The 27657-nt window shown below is 35.3% G+C and overlaps 1 protein-coding gene across 1 annotated transcript in view; it reads right to left on the reverse strand.

Annotated features, from left to right (window-relative positions):
• Nucleotides 1–975: 975 nt before the first annotated feature.
• The window catches only part of LRPPRC (leucine rich pentatricopeptide repeat containing), an 86645-nt gene continuing 59963 nt past the window's right edge, over nt 976–27657 (reverse strand). Inside the window, exons 26-38 of the mRNA XM_032683288.1 lie at nt 27142–27210; nt 26774–26864; nt 24058–24200; nt 23858–23945; nt 19877–20000; nt 16171–16259; nt 12785–12989; nt 10695–10834; nt 10418–10533; nt 7503–7577; nt 5864–5948; nt 2410–2552; nt 976–1104 (exon numbers count right to left, since the gene is read on the reverse strand). Of these exons, the coding sequence (XP_032539179.1) occupies nt 1048–1104; nt 2410–2552; nt 5864–5948; nt 7503–7577; nt 10418–10533; nt 10695–10834; nt 12785–12989; nt 16171–16259; nt 19877–20000; nt 23858–23945; nt 24058–24200; nt 26774–26864; nt 27142–27210 (1425 nt within the window). The 3' untranslated portion in view covers nt 976–1047. The remainder of the gene's footprint in view (nt 1105–2409; nt 2553–5863; nt 5949–7502; nt 7578–10417; nt 10534–10694; nt 10835–12784; nt 12990–16170; nt 16260–19876; nt 20001–23857; nt 23946–24057; nt 24201–26773; nt 26865–27141; nt 27211–27657) is intronic.

The raw sequence follows: 27657 nt of genomic DNA on the forward strand, positions 1-27657 counted from the left end.
CATTTTGCCAAAACCTTGTGTGCACACAAGAATTTTTAATTTTGCCTACATGGGAAAACCTAAAAAAGACAAGGTTAAGATTGAAAATATAAAGATTAATAAACAAAGTTATGAAATGCACAGAAACAAGCTTTCGAACTGCATAGGCAATGTGTTCCATTTGTTATACCAATGTGCACATATGAGAGTTTCCATCATTATTCACAGAGATAGTGGCTGTATTTTCTATTTACTGTTTCACCTTTGTAATTTATATGCATCTTATTTTCATGGCCACACAACTCCGGACTGTAAAACATCACATCAGAATAACTTTACTCCCGCATTTGTACAAACAAAGTGTGCCTACCAGTCTCCCAGCAAGTAAAAACTGCTACCCTGCAAATAATGGGCACTGGTCTGTTTAAAGGGAATGTTTTCATGGATATGCAGTTCTTGCACCCATAAAATTAACTGGACCAAGAGTTATGAGAATGAACTGAAGATGTACAGAACTACAACACACAAGCCAGTGTAAGAGGTGGAAGTATTTTGTCTCCTTCCATGTAATATCGAACACCCAAATGAGATACTTAACACAAGAAAGTACAACTGGGAGAAAACTTATAAAACCGTGTTTATTTTTTATGTAGATACAGCTGAATGTTGAAGATGACGCTCCTTACCCTTATACTTTCACCCCAAAGCACATTGACCGGGCAAAGAACAACAAAGGATAGGACAGTCTGCTTAAGTTACAGTTACACACCCCTCCAGCAACCTTCTTGATATACACATATCCGGCAAATCAACACAAGCAGAAAGACAGAAGAAGTTATAGCAGATCATACACCAAAATGGAATATCCTAGAAGGCTGCATCTTGTATTACATCAGCAATTTTAACAGCATTTCTATTAATGAATGTTTCTATCAATTGCAGTTACGGAAAGTGCTGTTAGTCACAGATTTAAATTAAAAATTACACATGACAACATGCTTTTTAAATTTTTTATTGAATGTAATATTTAAACAATTTCATAAACAACTAAATCATAAAACCATCTGTTCATGATGCTTCCAGTCTTCTGTTCCTCCATTTTTCCACATAAAACTTGAATGTCTCCTATAAATAGAGTAGAATAAACAAGTTCAACATTGTTTCAACTGTAAAGTTACTAATTCTGAACGAAGTCTTACGTCCTGACAAAATCTGTTATTCTCTGTCATGCAAAACTAGATCTGTATTGAAGTCTGTATAATTAAGAGAAATACCAGAGAGAGTGAATAAAAGGAAAAGGAAAACCTTGCCAAAAATGCATAATGAAGCTTCTCTTACTAAATGCAATAATATAATCAATTTCATTTTTAAAATGAAAATACTTCTTAACTGCAATCTGCAATTGTGTCAAAAAAATTGAGATGCTTTTAAAGACCAAGCTGCATTAGAGAAAAATTGAACAGGGAAATCAGAAAATGAATCATCTCAGTGACCTGGAAAAAACACTCTTATTTTCACTAGCTACATACAAGAAACAGACATGCTAGGTTTTAAATTCACAGTCAAAAAAATAAGTAGATTCTAAATTATGTCAAAGCTGCAGAAAAACATACCATAGCTGTTGAAAGGCTAAACCACATATTTTATGCCAAAATTTTTTCCAATCCTTTACAAAATAAGAAAATCATATTTATCATGAAACAATATGGAGAAACAGTATATAATCAGATCTTTACAGAACTATAGAAAAATATTTGTTTTAGAATATAAAAAGTGGTGAGAAAATAGGAATTAGAAGTTTGCTTTGAGAGGTAAAATATAATAAATTTTTCTAATCTGCTTAGTAAAAATGGTACTAATAGACTTTTAGCCAAAGGAATGATGTACAACTATTTGCAGTCTTGACAGATTTAGCATCATGCCACTTGCCACCCTCAAGTAACATATATTTGCACATTTGCATACATATGCTGGCCAAGAAGCTAGAAGCAACATTGCAATAGGACTGTAATTCGTACAGTTCTAAAATCCCACCCTACTAGTGCAGCAACTTGTACTAGACACAAAACAGGTAATTAATGAAAACTAAAAGCCGTTAATTGCTAATGAAATACCCATTCTATAAGCCTTTTCAAGTTCAATTGCTTAGATAAATGCCCCAAGGAAATCTGATAAAGGTACACCTGTAGATGAGTGCCTGATAACAATGAGGTAGTTTAAATATCGTAAGCCCCAAGAGGTTTTATTTCCTGAAGTCAAATCCCATGCAAGATTACTATAGCTCCTACAATGCTCAGGACTTCATACATTACCTCCTTTGAGGAGTCTCTGCAGAGACCCAGTCTCTATTTAATTAGTCATGCAATTTGTTTTACTAACATTGAACATATGTAACTCTGCAGATCTATTTCTTAATTAGGAAATACTCACAGGGGGTTCAGTGAAAGGGACAGGCTCTCCTACTTTCTTCAGAAAAGTTGCTAAAGACTTCAGAGATAGCTCATGCAGTTGTATATTCTTTGCTTTTGTTTTCTCATACACAGCCTTTGCAGATGCAACATCCCCATCCAGTTCTGAGGAAAAAAAAACAAACCCAAAAAATCCCAGTGGTTACTTGTTTCTCTTTTCACCTGCTTCCATGACATTGTGCATTCCTACTACTTGCCAAAACACATTCTATATATTTTAATATACAATATTCTAAATATTCTGGATATTCTTTGTATTCTATATATTAATAATCTATATATTTTAATATACAATATTCTAAATATTCTGGATATTCTTTGTATCCTACTGACAATTTACATCAGACAATTTACATACAGCCATTCCTTTTCACCTGAGGTTGGATAATCAGTTCCTTCAAGCATGTGCTGGAACCACAAAGGAGGAGGAGTTGCACAGTGTAAACACACAAATGATAAAAAATAAAAACAAAAGCTAAAACATAAGCCACCCAAATTCAGCCTAGAGGACTCTAGAACAGAATTTTATTCCCTTAAGTAAGGGTAGAATATTGATTGTTACGGTTTCAGGTGCTGGCTACATCAAAACTAGAACCGAAAGGAACAAACAAAACAAAGGTCATATGATCATTTTAGAACCCAAACTGAAAACCATTTCATCCTCTTGAGCAGGAAAAAAGTTTTGCTGACCCACTAACTCATTACAAACCTTAAATATTTAGGCAACCAATAACATTCTTCGGGATATTCCATGAAAGGCATCATCCCCTACAACAGGTTCTAACTAATCCATTCTTCATTTATTTAAAGCATTATTAACTTCTAGCTGGAGTGGAATGTGTTTCTCCTTCCTCTAAAGTGGGAGAGGGGAGGAACTCCTCCTACTACATTGACTCATGCTTAACCATCGACTTCTCTGCTGCTCAGACATTTCCTTGAGAAGCATCAGGATGAAACTGAAGTGACCCCTGACAGTTTCACTGCTGCCCTCAGGGTCCTAGAAACAGTACAACTGTTCCTAGCACCTTGTGAACAACAAGAAAGCCATCATGTCCAGTTGAATTCATTCTGCTGCTTGGGTAAACGCAAACACCTGCAGCATGAGAGCTGTCTTAGGTTTTAGTTGTTCACATTTGGAAACACCACCTTCGCAACCACAGGGGCTATAAAAACAATGGTTCATAAAGAAAAGAAAAAAGCTGTAATTATGCAGAAATGGATAGCTTGTGTCCCTTTCTCGTGAGAAAAAGCTTCCCACTCACATCTGGGAAATGGCTGAGCCCCTTTTTGAACGTGGGAGGCTACTGCAAAAACTGCAGGAAATGACGGCTTAATGAAAGCATAATAGAAATAGTTCACTTTCTATTTCTTTAAAATAGATTTATTGTATGGGAAACACCAACAAAAAGAGCTAATACTTAGATTGCATTTAATGGACCACACAAATGTGATTTTACATATTTCTTTTTTTCTAGAAAGTATACAGCAAAGGATTATGCATCTCACCAGATAAAGGAAAGCTAGTCCTGGCAGTGGATCACATCACAAGACAAGAAGTAAATGTCCTTTTATTTGTTCTGTCACAGATGTCTGATATATGATCAGACTTCTTTCAGCTGTGATCTATACTCTACTATATCTCTGCTAAACATATAAACAATTATAATTTTATTTGTCCATTTATTTTGATAGCTAGCAACAGTAAGAAACTGTAGTAATACTACACACTTGTGTTTCATTCCCCTTTCTAATTAACTAAAAATAACAATGGTCTGAAAGGAGAATCATTTGTTCTCTTGAAAATTATGATAATACAAGGTTGGAATTGGCCCAAAATAAGAAATCATGTTTGAAAGCTCATTAGTTTTAAAATATATATTAAAAAAATTCTTTTATTTAAAATACCTTATTTCTACCCCTCGTGGCTAGAAAACAACCTAAGCACAGCCTTCTGATTTTCAATTGTGTTAAATATCTTGCTGATGACCACTTTAACAGTCAAATGATCAACGTCTCATACAGGTGAGGTGTTTGCACAGAATAACCTGGGAACAGCTTTTAAAACTGTCCATGCTGATACTGAATGTCTCCTCTAGAACTCGCTATGAGCCACCTACATCTCTGCCTAAAGAGAACACAGCAACCATCTGTTCACACAACAGTGTGGTTTCATATGTTGAATACACTCTAATCACTCTTTCAGGTGTAACAGAGCAAGCGACAGATTCTCTGCAATCTATGAAACTGCTGTACTATGATGCAGTTGGGAAGGATACTGAAAAAGCTGATTAGTTCACTTATGGAATTTGTACTGAGGTAAAAGCAGCAAAGAGGTAATGATAGTGTAAAGCAGCAAGTACAGTTTTGGTGACAGAAAGGCATTGTTTGTCTTATAAAAACATGTTAGAAAACTTATCCTGCTGTGAATGAAGCCACGAGGCTAAACGATTTTGGTAGTGACTGCTGTTTGGAATGTTTATAAGCAAGCAAACTTCATAAGTTACATACCACATCATGGGAATTTCTACAACTTGATTCAATAAAGATATATTCCTTTAACACCATACCTTGGATTTAAGTTCAAAGTATTTTACCTAATTATTCCTATTTATTTCCTCTGTGATAGACTGGAGCACAAGGACTTCTGTCATCGTATTTTTTTGCTTCTAACACACATGTGGGAAGTATTTACTCCCTGTAATAAAACTGGAAGATGATAGAGTACACAAAGCAAAGGACTCTACAGCAGAGGTGCAAGCTTCCAGCTGAGTGTTGCCATAGGGGCTGTATGTCCTGGTTTTTGAAGAGTGAGTCTTGCAAATAAACAAAATTTGATTTTTTTTAGAGGTGCTCATTTTGACTTTAACTATAAAGAGAACTGGTGAACACTTCAAATCAACTATTTATGTAAATTCAAATGAAGGCATCTGCAATATTAACTTTGGCTAAATTACAACATGTATAAAAATCTACACTAATAACAGTAAGATCCTTTCACGTTACTGATAGAACTGGTCACTTACAATTTTTGAACACACACACACACACACACATAAAAAGGACCCAATATACTTTCTCCATGTTTTTTGGGAAAAGCTAGATTCATTTTAAAAGCCATTCATTTCTACAGTATTTTTCTCCATGGGTTAGGATGGATTCCTTTTTATTCCATGAAGCCCCTGCTTATCCTCTATGTGTCAGTTGGTTGCTCTTCCATCCTAATAGCCAGGATAGCGCACACACCCAACAGACTTAAACAACAAAAACCTCAGATACCCCAGCATATCTTTATGATTCAAACTGTAAAGCAAGTTACACATTGTAGACCCTTTTCCCCTTCATAATGGTTTCCATGACCTTTCTGAATGTCTCAAGAGTTCTTAATAAAAGAAACTATTCCAAGGAGAGTAAATTACCATAACATCTCAAGAGGTAACGGTATGCCACTTCTGGATCTAGATGCTCAGGAATCAGTTCTAGAAGTCTTTCAATCACCTTTGCCTGTGAAATTTAATGCACAGACAAAAAGAGCATCAACTTGAAATCTTAAAGAACAAAACAGAATCACCAAAGTTAGAACAATGACTTCACAGCTTTGAAGTGAAATGAAGTGTACCGATAACAAGGAATGGACCTGTGCGCCTGAGAGAGGACATAATAATTTCCTTCCCAAAATTCTGTATGCAGAAATGAAACAGTAAAAGAAATGTTATGAAAAATGTAACTAATATAATATGGGACTAAAATCCATACTCAAGAAGCCTAAATATTACTGTCTCTTTTTTTTTTCAAGTAAGCAATTAATGTAATAATGAGAATACGTAAGGATTTCAACCAATTTAAAAAAACTGCAAAACACTCAGCAGCCTTCATTGACCTAGAGGTCAATGGTAGCTATGATCAATGCTTAAAAAGCATTAGATCACTAACTAATGTGTTTAAATTTGGGGCCTCCCTCCCTCAACCTCTGATTCCAGTTTCAAAACCTCTCCGTTTTGAATTAAAAACAGTTTATTGAAATTATTAACATCTTTATCACATACTATTAACTTAAATGTGTTACTAAAATTTCTGCTTGACAAACTAAAAACATTCAAGGTTTTTAGCTCCTTCTACAGAGACCAAATGACAGTGTTTATCGTAATCATATTTATCATCATCACTTCAACAGAAGAACTTTTAATCTCTGAGTATTTAATGGTAATTTCCACAAAATGTAAATGTGCATTTTCCTCATTTGAAAAATACTTATTCTAGTTTGTGTGTTGGCTGTCTCCCGATGCTGCTCATCTATGAAAGAAAAATCAATGTGGTTTTGCGTGCATGTGTGGGTTTTGGGGTGGTTTTTTCGTATTTTTGTTTGGTTGGTTTTATTGTTGTTGTTCAATATTGGATTTGGGGGGTATTTGGGGCTTTTTTGTTTGGTTTTTAGGGGTTTTGTTTGTTTGTTGGAGGGGTGTTGGATTTTTTTTGGTTGGTTGGTTGTTTTTTTTGTTTACTTTGAGGGGCCATGTGAGGAGGGATGGATATGAGTAGAACAAGAACATCAATGAGAGCATTTCAAATTATAGGGAATGAGCACAAAGCCAGGAATCCAAACAGATGTCCAAACCACCACAAAAAAGAGATATGAAATGTGTCTTTTAATGTAAACATAGAAGCATTTTATCGTTAGGGAGAGATTGAGGTTTTAACTTGCATTTGTATTCGTACAATGTAGCCAATAAAATAAGTACTTTCAGGTTGAAATACTGAACTGGATAATGCAGTAAAACATTTAAAGCACAATGTTTGTAGGATATACAGTGTAACATCAGAAATGTAGGAAATTACTGAAACAACAGAAAATATTAAGTGCACCCTCCTTTCCATCATGATCCATAATGTAAACTGTTCCTTTAAATGTAACTAGTTCTGCAAATGAACCTCCCCCCTCTCTGAGAAACCCAATAAAGCTGTCAACTGTGAAGTTCAAGATCCAAAACACTTTAACAAAGGTTGATGAAATTGTATTCTGCTACATATAAAATTATATATATGAAAAAAAAAATATACCTGTCCAGGTTTAGTTGCTGCTCTAGACATAAAACTCCCTAAAGTTCTCTTCTCCTGAGCTATTGCACCAAACCTCTGAAGAAAAAGAAATGATTAATGTAGCAGATGTGAGTAGGTTAGTGATAAACAAAAAGGTGAAAATTTCCAATTACAGATGCTTAAAATAATATCCTAATATATTACCTATTTACAAGGTAAGTAACTGACCATTAGATTGAAAAAGAAAAGCAAAAAAACAATCACAAAACAAGTTAATTTCATGTACCTCTTTGGTAAACATTTTTAAAATGGTAGCTATAGTTTGTTTAAAACAATAAGGGAAAGAATTAAACTAATACTTCAACATACCACAAAAATGAGATTTAGGACTGCAAAAGAATGAAAAAGAGAAACACTATTCCTCTCCAATTATACTGCCAAGCATTCACAAGTGAGCTAGGGATCATAAGGTTAATTATACATTTAATAAGGTGTCAGGGAGATAACTGCTCGTTTCTTTATAAAAATTAAAATGTACAAAGCAAGTTCTCTTTAAAGTATAATTACCTACACTTATGCATACAAAGGACTGATTTCAATCTCTCTATTTTATAAAAGGCTTTAACTGCAATAGACAGTGTTTGAGAGAGAAGTTGAACTTAGAAAAGTTTGAGACAGACTAGATAAAAATCAAAAATCTATCTTACTATAGAAACAAGGTCAAAATAAAATATACAAGACAATATTTAGTGTATGTTTCTCAAAGATGTCAGTCTTAAAACTCTTACAATGCACAGTGCTTTTCTTTTTTTTTTACCAGCTGCAATATATCAGTACCAAAATGCACAGCAAAAAGAGAATATTGTGCATATAAAAATACACATATCATGAATTTCCTACAATCAATCAGTGTTGCAGATATATGCAAACAGGAAATGTTGGGTTATGTCATTATGAATGTTCTGTATGTGAAATATGGTTCGACAAGGTCTTTAAGGTCCAGGTGAGAAGATGTGAAGCCTTGTTCCAAACAGACAAAAATGTACTCGTAGTGTTCTGACAAAAAATGGCTTTATGGTGCTCAACAGAGGCAAAATATTGACGGGAGAAACTTGCAGCATTTTATTGCCATTCTCATCTACTGTCAGTACATGCTCTGAGAGGAAAGAGTCTAGTTGGAGAACTGTTTTCCACAGTCCCCTTTCATGTTGAAAATATCAAATCACTTTTGACTTTCAGCAGCAAAAGCATTCTCCCTCCAAACAGTACACTGCTGCTGTTTCATGAACTTTTCAATAGATTCCTATATGCATTTTTGAAAGCAAGGAGTCTCCATGTATATACTAATATTTCAGATTATTACAAGAAAAACAGTTAATTTAGATTGTGGTTTACTTTTCAAAAAATAACAATGGAGAGTGATTATTCCTATTTCTAGTTAGCTATTAGTAGAATACTTGATCCACACAGCAGTCAAAAATGTTTAACACAGCTCAAAGTTTTTCCTGCACCGTATAAAACTCAAATTTTCTCATATACAAGAAGTTCCAACTCAAGCTTATCTGTGAATATCCACTAAGCACGAAGTACTCTTAACATGAAGAAATTTTCCCCCAGGATATAGCGGATACAATCTTATTTCAAGTATACTGTAGCCATGAACGTAATTCCAATATTTGGATGCTGTTGTAGTAAGTTTCAGGAATATGTGAACGAATATCCCACGTTTTTGAAAATTTTAAGAACATACAGATTTTACTTAAAAATGCAAAAACCTGTATCTTCACAAAGGCAAGAAACTGTGACCAATTTTCATTCACTCATTCCATTTCATTTATTTCAATCAAAAAATCAGGAAGAGTAAAATAACTTGAGATTTTTTTTTTCATTTTGATGTTCCCAACTATACAGCAAGAGGGTTTTACATCAAAATTGTTGAGTCTCCTTTTAATTTAATACTCAGACGACCATCTAGGCAAAGCAATAAGCAAAGTAAGGGAACATACAAATAATACAAGCTCCTGCTGTAGCAGAAGTAACTGAATACATTTGCTGGTATGCATTCTGCTCAAAAAACGGTCTTGGAATATCATGAAATATCTGATGGATGGAGCAGAGTTTTTTCTGTAACAGTTTAAAATACTTAGGAACTGGTAAATGAGTAGCATGCACTACCAGGAGAGGATAAAAGGCCTCAATTTGAGGCAGGAGGCTGTGCACACATCGGCATGACTGCTGGACTGTCACCTGCTTGGATCATACGCCCTGACAGGGTCTATTTGTGCATGCTGCCAGAGCAGGTCCCAGCACCCACAGTTCATCCCACCTCTGCTTGTCTTTGCCTTTAGCTCTGTACAAATGGTACGAACGCAGCTGTTTCAACTCCTAATTCAGCTGAGACTGTGACCCAGAGACCAACATTTGGGTTTTAATGCATCTGTGACAGTCAAATGAATAGAAAGCAAACTGAGCTCTTAATAAACTTTGAATACAGCATTTACAATATTATAGCAACCAAGTGAAATAAGGTCCATGAAAAGCACACACTGCCTGCTTCTGTTTTGCAAACTGTACAGTTGTAACATATTATGCTTATAGCACTTAAGAAATCAGGTGAGAAGTTGCAAGGAAATGGTTTGCAGGAAACAAGTGACGTCTAGTAGAAAACTTAAGAGTATTTGCAATATACAAATACTTCCTTTATTTCCTTCAGGATATTGGAAGACAAAATCCCCTTTGACTCTGGCATCCCCTACTGCTATCAGTACTAGAGTACTGATAGTAGCTCATGGTTTGGAGTAGTCTAAACTGTGCACTGCTACTCACACTGTAATTCAAATGCATACCAGTGCTATACAACACCTCTTTTTGACAATTTCTCAGTTAACCTTTGAAGAGCTCTAAGCGTTTCTGTACCTCTCTTGTTATGTCATTACCTTTATCAACGATCTGGCATCATCCACTCTGTCTGCACTGACATACTGAAGGAAAAGATCTGTGACAGGTCTGTAAATTCCAAACTGACTGGCCAGTCGTTCTGCCATCACACCAACTGCAAAATGATGGGTACATAAGGAAAGTCTTTGATTGAAAAGCCACTTTTGTAAACTTCACAGGCATGATTTATGTTGACTGAGCAGTTTTACATGTAATAGCTCTTTCATAACACCTCTGCCTAGTCAGAATATTTAAATATCATTGCAATTAACTTACATTTTTCCAAAGCTGGTTCTAATCCTTCCTCAGACACTTTTCTTAACAAATAGGAAATACTTCTGACAGCTTGATCAGGATTCTGTGCACCAGAGATAAGCAGAGGCTCAAGGTATTCCACAGCAGCATCAAGGTCATTGCTAGGAAAAGAGATTGAACGGGCTCAGTTTCTGAAATCAAGATTTCTAAACCTAAAGAAACAATTATATTAAAGTTTTTGTTTTCTATATCAAGCTTATATTTCCTAGAAATAGTTGATATTAAAATATTAATGAAAAAAAATTACTTCATTCACATATTGTAAAAATGAAACCATTTGTGACTGAATGAATAAATTAAGCCATACACAAAAATTTTAATGGCCTTTGACCTGTACAAAGTTTAAGTATTTTTTTCCTCCTTAAGAAAGAGGAGTTCAGCTTGCTGCTTTAGGAAAATGTGTCCTGCAAATCTGGAAAGTAAAATCCAAACATTAATGGAGGGTATCTGAATAATTAATGCACGTAAGTACAATTAATACATAAGTAAATTTTTTATGCTATTTGATTAATTATTTACCTGATTTTTCTAATGCCTGCTTTTTTGCATGCAAAAGACAATCCTAAATGTCATTTGGTCATTACATTAATCTAAATGCTTTTAATCTTAAAACTTAAGCACAGCAAATGTTAATAAAATCATGCAGGAAGTATTCACCAAAGTGTAACCTCTACTTCCAGCATTCTAAAATATTCAAATGACAACATCTCTTATCAGTCCACTCTAAAAACTAATTCAATTGAAAAAGAAATCTGAGCACGATGAATGCTTTTAGGTGAAGAACATTTGAGAGCTATGAGAAACCTTTTGAAAACTGTATCAGAAACATGAACCTATCAACAGCTGAACACGTATTAAAAATATCTATAAGAACCCGTTTTTCAGAGTTCTCAAGGTAAGATTGCAAGGTATTTAAGAATATATAGGGTGTGTATTTTATGCTGCTAAGTGTTTTCATACATCCAAGTGAGTTTCAGCATGGGAGAAGTTGACGCCGCTTAAAGAACCTCTACCTGCATACAAAAATTTATTTATTTATTCTTGTCACCGATCTACATTTTAAGAACACAACCTGACTTTGCAACACTTTTATGACATGGAAATACAGGAAAATATAGCTTATAAGACAAATGTTGAAGTATCTCTCCTATCTGAAGTGTTTAACTTAGGTCCATGCACTAGGACTGTGTGCCAAGGACCACCCAGATCTAAAAATTTACAGGATCAGTCCTTTGTACACAGATTGTTTTTTCAGTGTTTGGAATATAGTAAGATCACTACTGAAACAGGCTTGCATGGCTCTCCTTCAATTTAAGTCTTCTTGCTGTTCCACACACTCCAGTGACTGTTCTCTCTGGTGTGGCACGACTGAGGCAACTGGGTATCTGTGATGTACTACAGAGTTCTACAGCTTTCCTGCAGAGTCAGACTAGGGGGAGTCTACCTGATGAAACTAGTTTGAAATAAAATATCAGAATATGTAGGATCCTTGAAGATTGGTTCCTGCAAAATATATTTGAGAAGTTGATAGTATGGCCTTTCTCCTGCAGGTGCTTTGCCCATGCACATGCTGCACAGTGCCAATGTATCAACTAAACCAGAAATGCCAGGCAGAGCACGATATGGAATTAAACAGCTGAGTCACAGGATACTCGAAATGTGGGGATATTTACCATAGTTGAAACTGTGGCCTAAATCAGCACAGGATTCAGTTTTACACTCAGATTTCATAGATGCTTTTGATCTAACACCAAGGACACTCTTTACAGGTACATTAGAACAAAGGTGTCATAGATAACTTACAGCACCAGAGAAGACTTTATACTCTCCCAAATGCTTCACAGTTATCCCTGCATTTCATTAAATTATTTTCAGTCCCAAATGTGTTTGGGAAACAATACCAGAACAGAAGTGCACGGCACACTCAAGTTGACCATAATTTTAACATCTAGGACACTGTAAGAATGGAAATAGAACTAAATGGATAATACAAGAGATTTCCCACCACTCTGCAGAAAAGAATTACAAACACTAGTCCTAGAAATACTTACGTTTTCATATGAGCCAATGCAATAGCATTAGCCATTAGTGAGGCAGAGAGACCAATTGATCTTGTGATGTCTCCCAGCATGTTTTTAAGTGCCTGCAGGTTCTTCAGATCTCCTTTTTCTACCAGAGCCTGAACGAGAACAGTAACTGCTGGTCTGGAAGGCAACACGCCACTGTCAAGCATTCCTTTTAAAACAGCCAAGGCATCTAACAATGGTAAAGAAACAAGGGAAGCAGAAATCAGACTTCAGCTCAGAAGGCAACCATGATGCTGGTATCAATAATCCTACCTGCTTAAAAACATGTACAGAAAAAAATTCTTTTGGCAAACTTCAGCCTCAAAATCGCTATAGTGAATTCCAACTTGAATATATACACATACAAATAAAAACTTCCAACAATAACTTAGGTTAAAATCCTGTAATATTTCATAAATAAAAGGCATTAAGCTACTTTTAAGATTTCAATTTTTTTTTAGTAACCAGCTTAAAGAAATCAGCTGTGTCATACATGACTTCAAAGTCCTCACCTTTTTACCTTGTTTTTTCTCCAAACTATAGTCAGTTTTCTTCACTAAAAACCAAAAATGTTGAATACTTAAGAACAAATATAGTTTAAGAATGTAGTTCATTATTGAAACTGAAGTATTATATTGAGATTTGTCTTTTTAAGTGTGCACCAAAACTTTTGTTTCCTGAAATTTAATTTTTAACTAAAAATATGGGACATAAGCCTCCATACAAGACCAAAAACTCAGAACTCAGCAATTAACTCAAAAACTCCAAAGATTATAGCAATTACCTATGTTAAAAACACAAAGTCGATCTCCTGTCCATCTGGCACAAATTCTCCAAACCCACAGCAGATGAAGTCACCCTTATTTCCCTAAGCAGAATTCTTGTCAATTTATGTTATACATGAGCAAACACACGCAGAAAGACATGCCCCTCTGGTAAAAATCTCTTACTCCCTACCAGCATAGGCAGGATTAGTCACAGATGATAATTATAATACCAAGGGATAACACTTCTAACATAATATACACCCACATGAACTCCACAGCATTAGCATTCCAATTCAATATGCAGGTACTGCAGAAACCAAGTATTACCTTTTACAAGACAATAAGAAAAAACATCCTGTATGCCTGGCCTTCCTTCAGAGGAAATTTTCTTTCTGCCCCCCTCTTTCTTGTTAGGGAAAAAAAAGTAGCAAACACATCAGGGGCAAGATTCACAATACTTAAAACCCAATCTCAGACCACATGCCAATGTTCAAGTTGTCTCCTGACTATAAGTGTGGACCTCCCTCTAGCATGGAGCATGACCAGCCTTCTCATGAACAAGGAAAGAGAAAGATTTGAAAGCTGCATATGTGCAAGACTACTTCAAGAAATTACGTACTAGTAGCATACTGGGTAATTCTGCTTCTGAAAACCAGCCACTCATCTTTCAAAATGCTTCCTCCTATAAACTGCAAATTTCCTACTGTCAATCTCAAGTTGTGACTCTTTAAAGTAACCTGGTTTTCACCAAGTTCTTGCTAGAAGGTATTAGAGTTCTTGTTAGTATACTTTGGGGCCCACATAAAAAACTTTGAACTATACCCCATTACACAGCAAATAATGTGGTGAACTATATGAGGAAGTGTTAAAGTAAGCAGTTTTTACGCAAGTGAAACCCATCACAGGATGCAAGTCAAATGAAGCACACCAACAAAGATGACAAAAGCATTGTGCCCAAAAATATTTTGGGTAATCTATGAGCCTCAGAAAATGACCAATATGGTTGAAATATTCAGTAGCTTGCATTTTAAAGGCTTCACTTAGAAAAAGAGAAGCAGTGTCTTTCAAATTAAAATAGAAAGAAGGATCAAGTCTGACTATTCAATGAAATTACCAGAGTAAAGCTTGTTCTATGCACAAGATAAAGGAAAATAAAATTTTGCAAAGGGATGTAAACTTCTTGAGAAACTTTGTACTGTGCAAAAAGAAAGCTTTTTAGAGTACAGCAAAGAAGAGAGTTAATATGCTAGCTAAAAAAAATCCCACATAGTTAGTGCAACAGACCGGTAGTGATGTTCTGAAGAAGGGAAGAATTTTGGTGTGCAGTAGTAAGGAAGAATTGGTAAAACTTTATGGCATATTGGAGAAGAAAAAGGAGAAAATTTATTAGAATAAAATCAGACAGGAAAGTCAGCCCTGAAAGCTGAAAAAAAGATCTGCCAAGAGCGAGAGAAGCAACCGCATTCACCAAAACACTTCAGTCGATGACACCTGGCAATGATGTAAAACTGGAGACTGAATGAGGAAGGCATTTATCAGCTACAGGAAAGAAAGAGTACAAGTGAGAAGATGTGTCTAAACGCTCCTCCTGAGTGTTTTAATGTAGCTGATGTTACATGGGTACGGGCTACTACAACTACACAAAATGGAATAAAATTATGGTAAAATCAAAAATGGATTTTCTGGTATGCGTTGTAATACCCAACTCAAATAATACATTTAAGTCGTACACAGCTGCTTTAATGCTTAAAGGTACTGATAAAAGTATGCATCAACACTGTACTTAAGACTTGCAGTGGCATAAACGACATTGCACTCCACCTAAAATTATGTGCCTGCAGAGTTTTCCTCTCTCACAGGAGTTCTACAGCACAACTAAATAAGTAAAGTGTAACGCTGCGGAGGTGACCTCTAGGCTGCAAAGCAATCAGTGCCAACAACTAAAACAAAACAACTGTAAACTTTATCCACCATCTTGCTGGCTACTCTTATGTACTTTTCAGCCACCATTTTTTTTTCTGTCATGATTGTTACATTTAAAAGAAAACCAAGTCGAATATTTTGTTACTGTTGGTATTGAGAACTATTAAAAAGTATTTGATTAAGTTTTTAAATCAATATTATAATCATTTAGTGCACAATCATGCACATTTAACAGTCAATTTAACTCATCTGGTATCTCACACAACCAACACAATATGCAAGAAACAACTGCTGGGAATTGTTTCAGATGCTCTAAAGTATGTTAATTTCCAAAGCAAAATGACTTGTGCTGTGAATTTTAACACACTTGAAAGCCTGTACTTTCTCTCGTTCTGGAGCACAAATTTTGCATGTCTGAAGAGCTGTGATTCATCTTAAGAAAACCCATCTTGTGTTAAATGGAATGGAAACTGGACTAAGTGGTCAAATGACAAGTACATTCATATTCAAGCTGTATTATAAATGCATGTACAGTAATTTACGTCTCTCAGCTACCACAAAAGGCTCTTGATAAGCAGGTAATTTGCTAAATGGACTCCTTTATCCAAGTATTCGAAGGGCGTTACAAGAAAAATCTGCAGAGGCATTAATGTGACGTAAAGGTCAAGCATTGTGACATACCTTTCAAATAATCCCGCCTAACTTGCGATATGATGAGGAGGCTGCTGGCAGCACTGTTCAGTGTGAAGCCCTTGATGTGGGTCTCAGCACTAAAAGAAGCAGACATTTAGAAAGGAATTACTGACATGCTTCTGATACGATAATAAATGGTTGAGCACCAAGGTGAAATTATAAAAACTACTGTTCGTATGTTAAAAATATTGCTGCAAAATATCGACCTGGAGACAGCTTTTGTGTTATCCTGTCAATGGTTATAGAAGGATAATTTTTTTTTGCATTCTGACAGATGACAAAGTTGGAAGTGAGCAACAAAAGAAACAAAGTACAAGATTTTTTTTAAACAATCGGTTCAGATTCTTGAATGCTGACATATTAGATGACTAAAATAACTGCATGCCCTGCATTGTTCTGTTATATCCCAAGCTGGATACTTTTTCTTCTTTTTTCAATAGTCACCATAATTATAAAATATAAAACTATTCTTTCAGCAATAAAAAAATGAAACATTTATTTTCAGCACTGTATATTTTAAACATAAACTAAAGCATATTATGAACTAACACCATGTCATTTGGTTGATTAATTTTCAAATTTCTGTCATCTAGATGTATACAGGTTTTAAAGTGAACATACTACATTTGCTGCCTTAGCCACGTTAAAATTGTATTTTGGTTATCAATTCTTTATCTCCTCTAATACAAAACTTCACGTATGTATATAACAAAAACAATCTTTAATGACCTTGCTAAAGCTTTTCTAACATTCTGGAAATTAGTCAAGAGAGACTAACCAGCAATCACATTGGTCTTACAGTACAAAATGTTCCTGTTCCTAAATGACATACAGCCAAGACCCATTTTTAATATATAAGGATAACTTTACAAATGTTCATTTCTAGATTACAAAATCTCTATAGAGCAAAGGGGGGCATTGCCATTTACCATATCAGCAATCAAGATAAACCTCACTGATCATCTTGTGGCAAACAACTGAGCAGCCTACCTACTTGAACTTAGGGGCTGAGCGGATTGGGAGGTAAGCAGGGTCATTGCTAAATTGTTCTCCTCAATCCCAAGAAAATCCTTCACATTGCACACAATATGACTATCCTCTCAGTCACTTTCAGCCTCCCAGGCTCACAAATGCAGTCACTGGACTCAGGATTTTCTTACTCTCCCAACCAATCCCCTTAATCCCTGCCTAAGCACCCACTGCTCAGTTCCGCCTTTTTTTTTTTCCCTTTGTCCCATCTGTCAAAGCCCTTAAGTCAACAATTCATGCATGAGACTGTAAATTACATATAACAAAGGATTTACTTTCTCCAATCTTCCAATCTTTAGTGTGATTAAATAGATGTTAGCTACTATTACAGAACTAATCCATCATTCCAATACTCCTAAATTTCTATTTAAAACTTCTTGGACTACATGCCGTAAATATTCCTCAAAACAGCTCTAGAATGTGAAAGCAACTACACTTGGACTGACCAATAGATCAGTAATCTGAGTTGTTTAGTGTTTGGTTTTTTCCAAATGCAGAGTAGGAATGTTATTTCCTTCTTCTCCCACATCCCTTTCTCACGGAAGTTTCTCAGTTCTGATAACAGAAGGGAAGTTTTAAAATTATTGTACCTTTTTAAATAAAAAAAAAAATTGTTATTTTGTTGCCTATGCTAATGCTCACATTAAGACTGTGTAAATATTATTTACATTTCAGGTGTGGCTTCAAACAGTAAAAAGAGTATTTTATGAAAATATGAGGAGCTGCACAGGTTTCAGGCCACTGCACACATTTAGACTTTTTAAGAGTAATCTCTTTGTAGTATGAGTTTGGAAAAATCGTGAAGCACGCAGAAATGTGTGCAAAACATAGACATTTGTTATTTCTCAACCACAGGCACAAGCAAAATCACTTTCTCCATTTCAGTGAATAATTTAAAACTTACAGACTTTTGAAAACGCTTGATATAAGCATGACTGTGTTACTAGAAAAAAGATACACAGATACATCATGAACACTACCAAGACTAAGCATGTTCTGTCTTAATGCAACAGTGACCTGTTACAGGCTTCTTAGAATGTCATTATTTGGCATTTCTATGCTACAACATGGAGTATGAGAGTTCTGAAAAGCACAGGGGTTATGATGATGCTTGACCAGTGACCAAGAATGGAACCTCTTATAAAATTCTATTTACTTTACTCTTAAATATCTCAAGGTTCAGAGGCTTAGTCCTTTAAAACACATTTCCAACTTTTTTAGTATTTCAAATTAATTTTTTCCTACAACACTTACGTAAAGTGGGAATTCTGAATAACTTAAATACTAGCAACAAGAAACCACTTTCTTTCTGCTCTTCCAATCTGCAAATTCCTGCTGGTAACATACATCACTTTTGCATCTTCTTTACAAGAGTGTTTAAAGCCGCAGAGCAGAGAAGAAGTCCATCCATGTACAAATCTTCAGTAGAATGTTTCACACTTCTTCCCTGAAGAACCTTTCAATACATCTTTAGATTCATGAGTATTTTCTGTGAAACAAACTAGCTAAATTTTATCAACATTCTTTGTAATCCTAAAACATCTCCTCTCCATCTTTTTCTATTTGTAAAGATTTATCAGTTGCCTCCATTACAGGGAGCTTAATTTGATAAGCTGTTTTAGTTTTCCCTTGATATAAGCCATATATCCAGCAAGCACAAACATTCCTTATCATAAAGCCCAGTTACTGTGACCTATTTGAAAAAATATTATTTGTTCTTCTGAATGCAGAACTCAAACACTTTTTCAATGAAAGACATTTCTCCAGTCTAAACACTTTTAAAGAAAACATGAAAATAATAAATATAATTTTATACTACACTGTTCCTGGTCATCAAAAACTAAGCTAAGTCTAAAAATTATTAGGTTTTTTTATAGTGTTCTATGCTTTAGATAAGTTACCTATAGGCACTTGCAAATTCACTGTAATCAGTCAGTGAGTACACTTGACGACAACAACTAGTCTTGTTTTTGCTGAAGAAACCAAAAGACTTAAAATCCTTAAACTTAAATTTTTGTTCTTCTTAACTCTACACTGACAAGTCACAACACTTATAATTTGAAGCCTATAACCTGACCAGAACACACATTACAGGCAATAATTAAAGCAAGCGGTGTACCATATAACTCACTAAAGGTTAATTCAACTCTGTTGATTCTAATAGTTCATGACAGCAGGTTGGATTTATTTCAGAAGTGTAAGAGTTGGATCTAAGGTTTATGGTCATCTCCTAGCCACTGGCATCACAGTCAAATGTACCATTTTGCATTTGGCAGGCAGCCAGCTGCCAGGAAGTGTGGGCAGGGTAAGACAGGCATTGAGGGGAAGGCTCACGGGCAGCTAAGTGAAGGAATCTTGTCTGTTTGGATACTGCTCTAAAGAGGAAAAGGCAGACTGCCAGAAGGGTAGACTTTCAGCTCTGATGCCAAGTTCACACTGTTAGTTCAAATAAGTTATTAGCAACACATACTGACACTATAGTACCTTTTAAAAATATGATATATCGCCCTATGAAACACTAGTGTATTTCCTACCACAGCTCCTAATGACTAGTCATGACCTGTTTTCCCATTAGAAGACAAGGACTTGCCTGAAAATGATCCAGAAGTTGTTTAACCACCCTCTCCAAACCAACAAAAATCTGCCAAACAAAGAAAAGCCTTACATGCGTTTCACTTCAATGGCTTCTTGAAGACAATTCTGCATTAACAATGCTCTTATAAGGGTGTCATAAAAATTAATCTGAAACTCATCCTTCCCTTTTGTTTTCATGAAAATATCGTAGGCCTCTAAAGAAGAAAAAGAAAGTCAAAAAGAAATATCAGATTGCAATAATGTTGATCACAGAAAGAAATCACACTGCAAAAGGTCCATCTTAAATCTATTTATCCTTTGCTTACATTTTTCAGCCCAAAGCTGCTGATCACAGCTTGTTCAAAACTGCTTGTATACAACAGTCGACACATACTTCCACAGAAGAATAAGTTTGCTACTGCTCTTTCTTTACACGTGGCTGTTGCTTCAATACCAACATAGCTGGTTAGAAGGGGAAGACTTGGGATTTTTAAAGCAACACCTAATTCTGGGGTATATAGTTACAGCATCTGGTGCGTGATCACAACAGCATTTAACAAATAATATAGGAGGTGACTCCAATATGGGGAGATCAAATTATTTGGCTACGACAAGATTTATACAAAACATACAATTTACAAATATACAGATATTTAACAAGTAAACTACACTGCATTTGTTTGACTGATTAACAGTTTTATTTCATGCATTCACAATAACTGTCAGTGTATGAAAAGATGTTACCAAAAAGGGGGAAAAAATGATAAGCACACTTTTCAGTCATTTATTTTTCTGAAACAAGATTATACAGCTATAAACATGCAGCTAAAACTGCCATCCACACTGTAACATACACTAGAAAGCTGTGTTAAGAACCATAAATGATCTTTTATGTCTAAACTATGACTGCATGTTTCATTTAATGATTCATAAAATAATCCATTTGCTAATTCAAATCACAGTCACAATAACCTTTACAATTTAGTCCAGAAATAGCTGGACTATCACTACAAATTTCACAGCTACGCATCAAGTTTTTTTGTTATACTTTGAAAGTAAAGATGAGGGCAACTCATTTTAATCTTACTGACACAAGAAGAATCACACTAACCACAGTTATTAGTGTGCTGTGGACTTTTAACCAAAGCTGTTGGTATGCCTTTTGGTTTGAATCTTAAACTTCTTCAACCAAAAATTATACATAAAAACCTCCTGAAATGTAAGCACAGAAATGACTATACATAAAATTTGTTATTTACATCACACCGAGTTAATAATTAGAATTAACATGGCTATTCATGATCTACTTGGACGCTTGGAACTACATTAAAAATATATATGAATGGAGATAAAGGATAAGAATATCACAGTAAAAATTAAATTCACTTCTGTGCATGTGAGTTTCATGTACACAAGAGAGACATAGGAGTAGGACTCATAACAGTATTGACATTACAATAGTGATTGCACTGTCGACCAAAAGACCAATGAAACAACAACAGGATCACACAGGAAAGGTCTTTAAATCCTTCATCACTTTTACTTATAGGTCTGAAGTTAAGCTTGGCCTGCAGCAATGTGCTGAACTTTCTTGCCTGCTCAGATGCTGATCACCAGCATTCATAGACTGTTCACATTTAAATTCAGAGGGAAAGACATTTTTTTCCTTCCGTGGTTCTGAAATCTGAGGTACCAGCAGACTAGCAATCACATTCAACAGCATCAATAAACCTTTGGCTGGTATCATCAGCTACAAATGCAATTAATGATTTACAAAAATGTAGCTGACTGGTGATAGGTTTGTTCATTCTGCCCATAAATGTCTGTTTAAATTCTATTTTTTCAAGGTAAAAAATTCCTTATGTTTAGAGACTCCTACAAAAGCTCTGCTGTCTTCAGACTGAACTACGATTTCACCCTGTGTTTAAGAATTGCTTTCTACTGATTGGGTACAGAAATGGACTTGCTACATGAATGTCAAGCACATCATACCATTAATTATCACAGTTCATAAAATGCAAGATCTCTTTCCACAAGGAAATGTATTTAATTTTTTTTTTAATGACTTGTTCAATGAAGAACTAAAAAAATCTTCGTGTCAGTTTTGTTTTCCTCTTCCAGGATGTTTTGCTGTGTATGTTAGTCTTAACTTCAGAATGATTATACTATTTAGATTGTTTTCTTAACTTTATTTTGCATCAGTGCAAGTAGTGTGTTTGAAGTATTATCAGCTTATGTCTTCTTCAGGTGGAATCTAAAATTACTAAAGTATATTAGCATTCGAAAGAGAAATTTCTTGGTTTTAAAATAATATTGTGTTATACTAGCTGTTTCAAGTAGAAAGATTTGTTAGAAAAGTGACAACTTGCCAAGAAAGTCTCAGCTCTCAAAACAGTCAAATCTGTTTCAGAAATTGTGACTGCTTGGGATATGTGTTCTCTCACTGAGGAATCAAGATAAAAATGAAAATATGACTTTGCATAAATCAAAAACCCCAGAGAATAGATTACCAAAACACGTGTCAGAGTTGGTAAGTTCATGAAATGGTTACATAACTAGATTGAGTTAATCTTTTCCCCATCAAAAAGCTGCTCTATTACATTCACACCAAAATTACATGATACTGTTATATAAAAAAAAGCAACAGCTTAGTCATTTTAGGTTTTCTTTAAGGCCAAGATAATGGTTTCCCAAGAAGAGAAGAACTCTTTTCCAACAGTCTTTTTTTTCCTTCCTTCCCAATAGCTCTAGACCAACTCCTCTCAAATACTGCATCTTTAAATAAAAGAATATGCAGAAGGGGTTTACGGATAAATTCAGTATCCAGTGTCATCACAGACTGTGATTTTGTATTTTTGTTTTAAACTAGTCTTCTTGCAAAGTCCAAGGTATACTTAGTTTCCTCCTGCTCTCCACCTGATTTAGGCACAGGACATTTTTCTAGTGATAATGTTTTAAAGTACATTTCATTAATTTTGCCTGATTTTAAGTGAAAATGTTTCTGCATTTCTCATTTACTTATGATTCCCAAAAGTTACCAGCAAGCAGAATCTCCTGAAAACATTAACTTTATTTGTGCCATAACACTCATGATTCTTAACGTGATATTGCACTTGCTATATACAGAATGTCTTGACTCAATTTCATGTCTTGACTCAATTTCAGACTCCTAATCTATACAGACTGAATATTTAGACTGAACAACTCTATGGGGTCATTTTATTCACAACATAAGTTAAATGTGTGAATGACTGATATATTCTTCTTTTAAAAACTCAAAGCTTAAAAATCTGTGTGTCCAACCTGTAAAATATACTGATTACACTCAGAGAATTACTAGGTGTCTTGCTTTATAAATTTTCCTCATTCAGCAAAATTAAATTCTTTAAACCTACTGAATTCTATTTTCTAAACCACTTTCAAGTGAGGTACCTAGTTACTGTAGTACAGATGAAGAAAATATGGATTCACAGAATATTCAAATGCTCCTTGGTAAATACTAGAAATAGACTGATTTGGAGCCAGGCTTTTCTTGGGGGTGCTGAGAAGAAGGACAAGAGGCAACAGGCAGAAACTGATGCACAGGAAGTTCCACCTGAACATAAGGAAGAACTTTTTTACTGTGCAGGTGACCCAGCACTGGAACAGACTGGCCAGAGAGGTTGTGGAGTCGCTCCCACCAGAAATATTCAAGAATCCTGCGCCATGTGCTCTAGAATGACCAAGCTTGAGCAGGGAAGTTGGACCATACAACCCACTGTGGTCCCTTCCAACCCATTCTCTGATGGATTCTGACCCTGCTTTGCAAGGTCCAGTAAAGCTATTTCTAACTCTGTCAACCCTGCTCAGGATGAGATGGATACAAATGGATTTCCAGTGATTAAACACAGACTAAGCCAAAGGAACTGCACTGAAGTACACTCCTCTCTTCTATACAAAAGTCAAACATAAATGAATAAATTAATTCTGTTTTTATTGGAGACAGGGAAGTTTGCACCAAAGAGCGTTGCAGTTAATTGAAACCTTAAAATGAATGTGGAAGGGGAAGAAAATCCAGTGGATTTCAGCTTACCTTTTGCTTTATTTTTTCTGCAAAGCATCCTTATTTTTCTTTCTTCCTCAATAGTAGCACTTAAACTTCTGCTATCTTCATGCCTAACCTTTAAAACATACAAACATTTAAGTTAAAGTAATGCTATCTGTTTAATGTTTTTTTATGAGAAGAAATACATTCAAAAGTGATGTTAACCAGGAAAGTTAAACTCCAGTTACCTTAGGTACCTCAAATGGAACAACCTGGCCATTTTTCTCAAATATATCAGCAAGTAAAGTTAGTGTTTTCTCACGAGGAACAATATTTTCTTCTTGAATTTTAGTCCAAACAGCTTCAGCCTTCCCCCAGTCATCATTGTTCTCTGAAACAAGATTAAAATCTTCAAATAAAAGCAATTGAGAATGTACATACTTATCTAAAGTGATTCAAAAAGGGTGTCTTTGGAAAATAATTAATCAATTAGTCACGTACTTCTGCTTCATATGATCATCAATTTGAAAAGTTCTGAACTACTTTAATACATAGAGGATGCTAGAAGATGTAAATAGAAAAAAACCCCAAAGATTACATGAATTTTCAGATGAATGAGCAATTAGCTAGAAAGTATTACAGAAGTGATCCTCCCCACTCATCAGTTCTATTATTCTTGATTGTTAATTGAAATTTATATATGCATCACTGTGCGTAACTGCAAGTAAATAGAAAGCTGGACTTCAAGCAAACAGTTAACTACTATTTGACTATCTAAGCAGGTGTTCTCCTGTTGCCTTTACATTTTCTAGCTTTGTAGTCACCAGTTGTGAAGCATTTTTGACTATCAGACACTACTGATTGACATCCTGGTAAAAATGAGCTCTCAAAAGCAGAAATGTCCTTCCCAGTGAGCTGCCTTGGCATTTTATTTAAATCAGATTTAATTCTCCTGTTATACATGCAAATTTTGTAACTTCATCACTGTTGCTTCTGTCACAGTTTTGAGTTCCACAACTGTAAGAGATCCTAGCAACTGGAGCAAATTTAGCCATGGAGACAGACATGATCCTTGTGGGTCCCTTCCAGCTCAGGATATTCTATACTTCTGTGGGGCTGGAGCAGATCAGGAAGAAGAGGAAGTCAAAGAAGATGGCAGCCTGGAGAAAACAGGCTAACAGGGAATGCAATTGCTGCCTTCAATTACCTAACTAACAGCTACAGAGAAGAGTGAGTCAATCTCTCCTTGGAAAGTGCACAGTAAAGGATGACAGGTGATGGCTAAAAGCTGCAGCAATGGAGTATCTGAGAATGATCCAACCCTGGAACAGACTGTCCAGAGAAGCTGTTTGATTTCCACCATTAGAGGCACTCAAAACTTTACTAAATAAGGCCATGATGGGATCTGACTTTGGAGCTGTCCTAGCTCCAGGAAATGGCTAAGCTAAAAATTCCTGAGGTTCTCTCCAGCATAAATTATTCTGTGATTCTAAAAAACCAAATGCCTTGTTTTCGACATTTTTGATCAATGCTTGGACTAGATGGTTCTTTTTTTATATGCCTAAAATAGATCTGAAGTTATGGCTTAGGTACACAATGACGACTCCACTATACTTGTGCATGGGGCAGTTTTGATAGGTAATCTAAAATGGTTGAAAGCAGGATTGTGGATGGGTTTTGTCTTTTGTGGTGACAGAAACCTACAAATGTTTTCCACTTCTTTGAATAGATGGAATTGGTTCTGTCTTCTGAAAGAAGACTGAAGATTTTGCATGACAGAATTTGATAAACTGTATCTTCTTAGATTGTCTTCCTAGCAGGCACACTGTCAGACTTAGTCACTGCCAGAGGTGAACAGGATGAGCAGAGAAATAGGAAGGCTCCCTCCCTGTTGAGACAAGATTGATTTTCAGGCCTGCTTGATTTTTCATGGTGAACCAGTATGTGCAAAGCCAGAATTAGGTAACGTGACAGTTTCATTTGAAGCCTTCCAAGGTTTCAGGAAATGAAAGGCAGTAAAATTCTCAAAGGGTCTCTGGTCACTTTTTCTGTGGAAGTACTCATCTCTCTAGCTTGAGCTTAGTGCAGTGGGGAAGAGGTCTCTTTCATTACCATATAGAAAGAAAAAAGACAGTTTGAGTAGTATTTTATTTAGAATTACAGCATCACTAGTCTTAGCCAACCCAAAATATACATGAAGAACAGCCTAAAATTAGTTCAAGCTCAAAAGAAAGTTTTTCCGTTACCAAATATATCAAGTTGCTATAATGGCTCATTAATACATATATACACACATATATTACCCAAGTACATAGCAATCACTATAAAGCTTTATGTCCCGATTTACTATTCAGTGCTCCATATCCAATTTTAAAACAATACATTTTTTCAAGACTTTAAAATAAGAAAAGGTTTCAAAAATTTTATTATGATAGACTGAATAACAAAACCAGCACAGACTGAAAAATACAGAAAAGAGGAATGAAAACCACTACAGACACATCCTATGTGTCTATAACACAGAAATTAACTTTCAGTTTTAAAAACTGTTCCATTACTATAAATGATGCAAAAGTTAGGTTGTGGCTGGTGAAGAATTGGTAAATAAAATAAATATATGCACCTTTCCGAACCAGGAGACCTCAGATTTTTATTAGCTATGAAGAGAACATATGAGCAGGTTTTCTTCTTTAAGCATATTGAGAAGCAAAACAGAATTAACTTTCAAATTACAACACAAGACAATAGCACTGATTGGAAGACTTGTACTATACAAGTGCTACGTAAGTGTTCAGGTCTGCAGGTAAAAACAAAAACCTGACCTCCCCTCACTTGCAAGATGCCTCAGAAATGGCACCCAGGTTAATTGCGTATCAAGATATAACTTCTCCCCAAGGTTATTTCCTATCCCCACCCACAAAAGAAAACAGATTACAACATGAAAGAGATCTCAAGCTCACTTACCACACAGTTGAAGCAGGCAGTAGTACATCTCATCTCGATCACATTCAAACAGATTTTGAGTTAATTCTACCAAATGCTCCAAAGTTTCCATCTTTCAAAAGAAAGAAGGAAGAATACAGTTATACCTCAGCCAAACAATTATTTTTCTATGCGCACAAACAGAGATACATAGATAGCATGTGTGCATTCAGCTAAAATAATATTTCTGTTTAAGTACACACCAGCATTTACACCAAACATTAAGTTCACCTCATCAGCCTGTCACATGTCCTTTCACAAACATAAAAGTCAAGCGAGGAAATATTTCAAAACAATTTTTCCTGGAATATAATGACAGTTCCACAGAAGACATCATATGAGTCATATACCTGATTATTTGATATACACTTTTTTGCAAACCACTGCAATCTTCCAGAGTGTGCTCTCAAGCCAGGAGTCTGTAAGATATTTCCACAAGAAGAAACACATTACTTCACATAGAACATTCTAAGGAAAAGTAAACATAATACATGTATTCATAATAAAAGTTCACGGCTTTTGTTTGAACTCCATTTGGTACAGACTACCACATTGTACCTTCTCAGCACCACTGAGAAGTAGTTCTTCCACTTAAATAAACTCTTAAAAAAAGACAGGAAAAGTCAAAATTCTTAAAGAAACATGTTACAAGCACTCCAGGACTCATGTCCAACATATATAAAACAAGTTAGAGAAAAAAAAAAGTGTGCAAAGCATCCATCATTTTTACATCTTACCCTTTCCTCCCATAGAGTACATGGATTTATTTGCTTTACACTATCTCATTTTAGCAAAAAGATCATTTAAAGAGAGGACTTGGCTTTCATTTCAGGTGTCTAGATTCACATTAATACAGCTCAAAGTAA

The sequence above is a fragment of the Chiroxiphia lanceolata genome, chromosome 3, assembly GCF_009829145.1.
Source record: "Chiroxiphia lanceolata isolate bChiLan1 chromosome 3, bChiLan1.pri, whole genome shotgun sequence".
Taxonomy (NCBI): domain Eukaryota; kingdom Metazoa; phylum Chordata; class Aves; order Passeriformes; family Pipridae; genus Chiroxiphia; species Chiroxiphia lanceolata.